Genomic DNA, 8,370 nt, shown 5'->3' with positions numbered 1-8,370 from the left:
TGCAGCACCTAATAATTTTTCGAGATGAGATATTATTGCATCGATGGTGTTAATATATACAAGTTTGTGTATCAAATGAAATTACCATGATAAAGAAAATTACTGTTTAATCTCCAATTTCAAATATAGGAGTGGATTGATAAATTATATGAAATTACGAGATATGTCAATAACATTGTAAAGGAAACATAATTTTCCTTTACTTCATTTTTAATAGAATAATAGTATTTTACAATTATGTTCTCATTTCATCTTGCACGTCTTCTGTATATTTTAAAAAGAAAAATGAGAGCATTATTTACTTTTACTTATAACATAGTATTATTTACTTTAAACATTCACTTTGGTGGCCCGTGGCTTTGACTTCCGCGACTCTGGATAGGAAAAATAAAATAGCATGCACTGTTGCATAAATATTAAAATAAACGAAAAGTTGAATTTTTTCTTCTCCATAACAAATTAGATCCTTATTTCAAAAGTTCAGTGCAAGAACTTATGTTATTCTCATTATTTGCACAAGCACCAACCAACCAAAGTGCCCTTGAAACACTTTTTAAAGAAAACGGTGTTATTTGTCTCATTATCTGCAAAACCGCAATAATATTATTTAGCATTGTTTATAGTTTTAACAAAAAGTACAAATTAAACTAACCATGAACAGCGCTCTGCTCAGTGATTATACATTTCATCATCACATATACACTTAATTTGCTTTCCCTTTCACAATTAACAAACGCAGGATGGCAAATTCGCTGAACAAAGAGAAAATAAAGTGGCATTGGGCGGAGAAGTTCTTAATCAGAATTTAGAAATTCCAAATTGAATTACAAGCTAATTAATAATTTATTACTGCTTAGGCTCACTGGCCACTGAGTTGGACTCTCTTCAGCCGAGTCCACCCAACCGAATCATTGCCCACCACCAAAACCAAAACAAATCGTTCTTAACTAACAATCACTTAGAATCGGATTAACAACCACAATAATAATTATAATAATCACAATTAATTCAATTACAAAGAGGGCCTAACCACTTACCCAAGAAAGCCCATAACTGAACCGGACCTTCAGCCATCGAACCCGGTTTGGCTCCACACCGCGTCGCGAACCCGGCTCAAGTCTCGGCCCTTCAACGTGCGACCCACCCCTTCAAACACCGAGTTCGCTGCCATCTTCCGGCTACGGGCCAAGTACTCGTGGGGCGGCACAATCTCCGATTCGTCCTCCTCGAGACCCTCGTCGGCGTCGTGCAACGACTCGACCGAGTCCACTCGGAGTATCTTGCTCCAGTCCGGCACGTTCACCGGCGCTGAAGTCGCCACGTGGCGTCCACGCGGCGTCGACGCCGCTTCCTCACGCGCCCGGAACTGGTGCACTATCCTCGGCGACGCGTTAATCGCTGGGTCTTCGAACGCCAGCGACAGGCCACCCACGGGACGGTGGTCGTCCCTGTCACGGGGAATCCGTCGCCGGTGACGACCGGAGGATCCGCCGTTGCTTCCGGCGGCAGCGTGTGGCTCCCACTCGCCGAGCGAAACATTCAAGTCACGTTCACCAGCATCTTCGCCGGTGGACCAGACATCCTCTTCCCGGAGCTCGGATGGGTCGACGGCGGCGGAGACTTGGCTGAAGGCGTAGGTTCCTAAGAAGCGCTCGCTGCGGCTGGTGGTCAATTTGCGACCTTTGGCCATATGCGGCGGAGGAATCGGTTGCGCCGCCGCCTGGAAATGGAAGCGTTGATTTGATTGTGAAGTAGGGGAAAAAGGGTAGTGTTATTCACTACTACTGCTACTACTATGAGTCCATTGCTCTTGTGCTTGAGCTGGGGGCACAGGGGTGGCACTTGCTCTGTATATATAACGTTTGCAATTTCATTTGAATTTGAGTTTGGGGTTCATTTTGTATGAATTTACTCTTATGGTGAAATGGAATTTAACTAATGACGACACAGTTAACCATGAAAAAATTAATAATGACATTATTATTTGAGTATGTTGTCGTCAATGGCACGCGACTGTGGTGGTGCGTGGGATAACTCGCGAATTTGGTTGGAGGAGAGAATGAACGAAACTGCTAGCATGTGCATCTTCAATGAAACCTTCTATTTTTAGAAGTTGATCGTCATCTCTGAAACGTATGAATAAGGTTTTTGCCATCTTTGGCCACCACACACTCCCTTCACTCATTTTTCATTGCGGTCAAAATAGAGGGAAAACACCCATGCCGAATATTCAATTTCTTTAGTGCTCTCACTGTTCAATAAGTCAACATTCAATATCTTATTAAATTATCATTTTAGTTTTACACTTAAATTATTTTTCTTTTAGTTTATATTAAAAAATATTAAGTAATTTTCATTATTTATCCAAGTTATAACAGTGTTATAATTTTTTTTACATGGATCGAACAAAAAATGGCATAACATATGTAGGGACTAATGAAGTATAAATATAAAGGTTAAGATAAAAAGTAATTTTAAGTTCATAAATCAAATTTAACATTTTACCTCGACCACGAAAATTTATTCATAAGCTACTTTATATAAAATTTTTTATATAAAAGTTAAAATAAAAAATAATATATTAATAAAAATTAGTTCGAATAGCAAGTGACTCAATATCACTTAAACAATATTTTAAGTTCAAATTTTGTGTATATAAAATTTTTTAATAATAGACTTACTTACTATATTTAAGTACATATTTGAATCAAATCCATATTAAAGCAGATGAAAAAAAATAAAAAATAATATTAAATATAAAAATCAAATTTATAATTAAACTTTATTTTTTATACTTTATTTCTATATCCATCTAATATTTGTACTTTTTGTTGTTTTTTTAAGATTCATTCTTGTTCTCGTTATATTTTTTTTCTATTTATCTTTCCTCTTAACACTTCATTTTATTTCAAAAAAGAATAAAATGAATTTAGATCTATAGAAAAAGTAAAAAAAATGATTTTTTAAGTTATTTGGTATGAACAAAGTAGAAAGGAATAAAGATGAGTTGTTTTTTTGTTTATTTAGTTGATAAATGAAAAGAAAAAACTATTAAATAGTAATTATGTTTTTAAAAAATATGAATTATACATATAATATTAATATTATTTTATATGCTATTTTTATATTTTTAATATAATTTATTAATAATATAAATATTGTTGTAACGTTATGAAAATATAATGTTATTTTATATATATTTTTGCCCTTACTGTATATTAAAACTATCCTTTAAGAAACTATTAAAATTAAAGGACAAGAAATGAACCAATTATTTTTCAGGTTTTGAGCTTTATATGCATAAGTACAAGAGTTGTTACTTCACCGAAAATGGGACTTGAGTTTTAGTTGAACCCGTTGTTATTATGGGAATCTTATCATATTAAGAAAACTAAAAATACCCAAAACACGAAGACTAATCCAAAAAGTTAAAGATATCATCGGAAAAATAAAACAAATCTCTCCCTTCATTTTCTTTCCAAATGTGTAGAGAATTAAATTTGATCAAGGAAACGTTTGGAAGAGTATATAAAAATGTTTTATAGTTTTTATAATCTTTATTAAATTTTATTTTAACCAATTTTTTATAATAATATTTTTCATTTTTTTTAAATGTTATGATATTAGATAAACTCGTATGAAAATTCATTAAATAAATATTTAATTAAATTGTATCCATCAAATGCATCTTAAGTCTTGTAATCCTTTTATTTTTTTTCCTAAATTCTTCGTTTAAGCATAAGAGTGATAATCATATTATTTCTAATTTAACTCGTTTACTTTTTTCATCTTAATCAAATTTTTTTAAATAGTCTTCTAAAGATTAAATTATCCACAAGCATGTTATAAAAGGTTGTACGCATAAATTAGTTTTTAAAATATTTGTGATTAAATTAAATATTTTTAATTTATCTTAAAATTAATTCTTCAAAAATATAAAATATCAGAAAATTGGTCTTTAATAAATATTAGAGTGGTAAAAAGAGTTTAACGATAAATTAAATCTTAAGAATATTTAAAATTTTATTAAAATAATGATTAATAAAAACTAAAGTGACTAATTTAGTGACTAAAACTTTACAAGACTAACCTAATAACAATTCAAATATTTGAAGGATCAATTTATTGATTTAGACATTTAAAAAATCTACTTAATACTATTTTTTTAATTTTTGAAAGACTAAATTAAAAAATTTATTGTAATGTAAAGTTACATTCTAAGGGATGTCAAATACTTATTTTCTTAACAAATTTATGCAACTCAGTCCATTATTGAATTATATAGTGTTTGAAAACATAGAAAAAAGGAAATGAGTGATGATTAATGAAAAAAAAAATATTGGTTTATCTAAGAGACAATGAGAAAAATAAAATTATATATATATACACACACTATGAGGCTTACATAATTTTCTCTCTCCTTTAATTATAAAATGGAAAAAATAGAGATTCGGATCATCTCCCGTAACTGGATGTACAGTTACGTTAATTTTGTATTTTTGTTTAAGTAAAAATACAAAATTTTGCCTAACTGGAGAGTTCTGTTCCCGCCAAAATGAGAGAGGATCCTGATTCGAGAAATAGTTTGTGTAAATGAAAATTTTTTACCAACGAATTTATTATTAGAAATTAATTTTTAATGTATTGTAAGTGTAAACTCTGAACCTTAAATATTTTTACATAATCAATCAATTAGAATATTTTATTAGTATAATTGTTAAATTAATTACTACAAAAGTCAATAATTTTTACTATAATAATAACTTATAATTTGATGATAGTATTAAAAAGATTATACTATAATTAATTTTTTATGAAATTAATTTCAACATGAATATATGATATTTTATCTTACTATTTTTCCCACCATAATAAAAAGGAAAAGGTTTTATTTTTTATTTTTTTCCCCTCACATTTTCTTGACATCTAAACAAAGCACGTGCAAAAGCGACATCATATGTAACTCATATAGTATTTTATATTCCATATAACTGGTATATTAGAATAAACTTGTATCATGTATTTTTTTAAAAAAATTTATAAAAGAAAATATTTTTTTAAATTAATGAGAATTAATAATAGTTTATTTAAAATAAGCTGAATGAAACATTGTTATAGTAAAAAAAAAAAGATATCAGAATCACATCAAAGTAATATTTCTTTATGTTTTTGTGTCATTACCAGAACAAAAGTTTAAGGAAAAACTTGATTTAATACTAAAAAATAAGAATAGCCTATTAATACTAAAAAACAAAGAATAGCTCAACTGAACATTCAATGATTTTCTAACTAGATTGATCATTGGTTGGATAAGAATCTTCTGCAATGACATTATCATTGGAAGAGATCTTAGTCATTAAAATAATATTTTTATTTTAAAATTAATAAATATAAAAATACATGCTTAAAATTAATATTGAATTTGGTGTAGTAAAAAAATTTACTGGTTTCGTGTTCAATACATCCTCTTGCAGTAATGTTCAAGACGAAATGGATCGTTAAATTGACATGAAGTAGGTCATTGAAGGTTGATGAAGTGTTAATTTATTGGTTGGTTAATTTGAATTTCAAATGTGAAGAGTCATTTGAAGATTATTTAATGCATTTTTAAATTTAGTTGTAGTAAATGACTGTAGTCATTACACTTCATCCGATAGTCATTTAAATATATATTTTTAAAAATAATAGATATCATCCATAATAGACAATGTTGCTTATTTTAGCTGTTTTACAAAATTAAGCACGCATTACTTAAATCAACTTTCATTAATTATATTTATAATTACTAGTTAGTTTTTGCACTAAAATCACGCTTGACATTTTCTTAAAACACTCCAAAATTTACATTCTCAAGGATTTTTAAGAATTCTTCAAGCATACCTTCCACCTAGCGTTTTTTAAACACAATCCAGCATATCAATCATTCTAGCATTTTTTTAATTAATAAATCATAAATTGGTATCTTTATTAATTTAACAGTTCGTTCAAGTTACAAAAAAAAATTGCATCCAGTCCTGCAAGATTTGCTCCTTATTATGAGTTGTGATTCAGATTTCTAAGTTTTAAATTATTGATTTCTAGAGTATTTAATTTTGTGTTAAAATATATATGTTTCTACATTTACGTTATTAGTTATCATTTTTATATTGAATTCACATTTATAAACTTGTTAATGTATATTTTTTAAAGACAAGCTTCATTGATTCAACAAATAGGATTAGATGTAACCCTTTGGGAGTTTTATTTGTGTTTTACTTGTATTACCTTTTTCTTGTTAGATATGTTTTAATTTAATTTAATTTTATAATTTTATTAGAAAATAGATTCAATAACTTGATCCCAATCATCCTTGAAACGTAATAATTCCTCTACATAAGCAACTTTCTGAAACCTCAACTTTCTGAAACGTAATAATCCCAAATAGTAAGAGATGGATTGAATTTGTCAGACCCGTTTGGATTAGATGCATTGATTTGGAAAAATCCAGAAACACGGGATATGAAGACAATTGGGACAACGCAAGTCGATCCCGTTCAATCCAAAAATGAGAAAGAGAGGGTCAATGTGCGTGAATCCCTTCGGAAGGCATGCTCTGTGAAAGGTAGTCGAGGTAATGAAGGAGGGAAGAGACATAAGAGCGCAGTTTTCATAGAACCTTCTCGAAAAAACCCTAAGAATCATAATAAAGAAGCGTCAATGCCATCGCAACTTAGAGGACAGGTATTGCTAACTGATGAAATCTCAGCTAATGTTTCCAAGAGCTTCGACAACTCGCATCCTTCCAATCCTTCAGTGGAGGTGGGGGAGCGAATTGTTGCTACAGATTGTGATGATGAGGTAATGGCATCGAAGTTACTAGACATTGGCAAGAAGGTTAGTTTGGTTGTACATGGGAATGATGAGCAGGTTCGAGAGAAATTGATTGAGATGGAGGTACATGATAGAACGATTGCGAAAGAATATGGGGTTCGCTTTGATACTAAATGAAGATTGGCTCATTTAATTGTAGAGGGCTGGGGAGTGCGATAAAGCAAAAGAAGGTGTGTGAGATTGTTCGCTCTGAAGGTCTGGAGTTCTTGGCGATTCAGGAAACAAAACTTGAAATATGTAATAGTAATTTATGTACGCGTTTGTGGGGTTCTGTGAATTTTGATTGGTGTGCCTTGCCTTCCATTGGCAGAAGTGGGGGTATGCTTTCACTTTGGGATACTTCCAAATGTAAAATACTTTTCTCCTTTTCTGGTACTGGATTCCTGGGTATTTGCTTGTAGGTATTGGCTACTGAAAACCTATGTGTTGTGGTGAATGTCTATGCATCGTGTAGACTAAGTGAGAAGAGAAAGTTATGGGATGATTTGCTCATGACAAGAAGGGGTCTTGGCAAATTTATGTGGTGTATATTGGGTGACTTCAATGCTGTGAGACAAGTGACAGAGAGGAAGGGTTGCCAGGCAGACTATGGTATCTCTGAAATGGAGGGCTTCAATTCTTTCATTCAGGAAATGGAACTTGTGGATCTTCCACTTGTGGGTAAAAAATTTACATGGATAAAAGGGGATGTTTCTATGATGAGCAGGCTGGATAGAGTCCTTGTTTCTAGTTCCTGGCTTGATTACTGGGGAGATGGTTTTATTCAGGTTCTGAGCAGAGATGTGTCTGATCATTGTCCCATTATTCTTAAGCACAAAGTGGTTAACCGGGGTCCGAAGCCATTTCGATTTAATAATTGTTGGCTGACTCATAAAGAAGTTGTGGAGGTGGTGGAGGAAGCGTGGAAAAGAGATATTACCCTCCCATGGGCTGCCCAGAGAGCTAGCCAGAGGTTACGGAATGTTAAGATTGCATTAAAAAAATGGAATATTGAGGTATTTGGAAATGTTGATAAGGTGATCTCTGATTTGACAACTGAGTTGAGCTTGATAAAAATTCAGTGGTAGAACTTTCTGATGTGGAGAAGAAGCGTCAACAAATGTTGGTGGGTGATATTTGGAAGGCTAAGAAGAATAGAGAGAGTCTCATAGCCCAAAAAGCTCGGGTGAGATGGGGGAAAGAGGGTGATTTAAATACAAAGTTCTTTCATTTATGTGTTAATAGGAGGCGGCGACGAAATAATATACATGCACTCCAAATTGGAGAGAGATGTGTCGAAGAGGTTAATGAGATTAAAACAGGTGTGGTGTCCTATTTTGCGGCTCATTTTAGTAGTAGAAGTTGGCTTCGACCTACTATTGATATTAACAATTTACCAAGAGTCTCTGTTCTACAGAATGAGGAGCTTGTTAATGCTTTTTCGGAGGAGGAAGTGGGAAAGATGATTTTGGAGTGTGAGGGTGATAAAAATCCGGGGCCTGATGGTTTCAATTTTGTGTT

The 8,370-nt window shown here is 31.9% G+C and overlaps 1 protein-coding gene across 1 annotated transcript; it reads right to left on the bottom strand.

Annotated features, from left to right (window-relative positions):
- Nucleotides 1-651: 651 nt before the first annotated feature.
- LOC113853088 lies at nt 652-1,812 on the bottom strand. Its single transcript, XM_027483540.1, has one exon. The coding sequence runs from the start codon at nt 1,688-1,690 to the stop codon at nt 1,067-1,069; it is 624 nt and encodes a 207-aa protein (XP_027339341.1). The 5' UTR covers nt 1,691-1,812; the 3' UTR covers nt 652-1,066.
- Between the last annotated feature and the right edge of the window lie 6,558 nt (nt 1,813-8,370).

Source organism: Abrus precatorius, unplaced genomic scaffold, assembly GCF_003935025.1.
Source record: "Abrus precatorius isolate BTA unplaced genomic scaffold, Abrus_2018 Scaffold10, whole genome shotgun sequence".
Taxonomy (NCBI): domain Eukaryota; kingdom Viridiplantae; phylum Streptophyta; class Magnoliopsida; order Fabales; family Fabaceae; genus Abrus; species Abrus precatorius.
The sequence above is the reverse complement of the archived record's forward strand: the minus strand, read 5'-3'. Positions and strand labels throughout refer to the sequence as shown.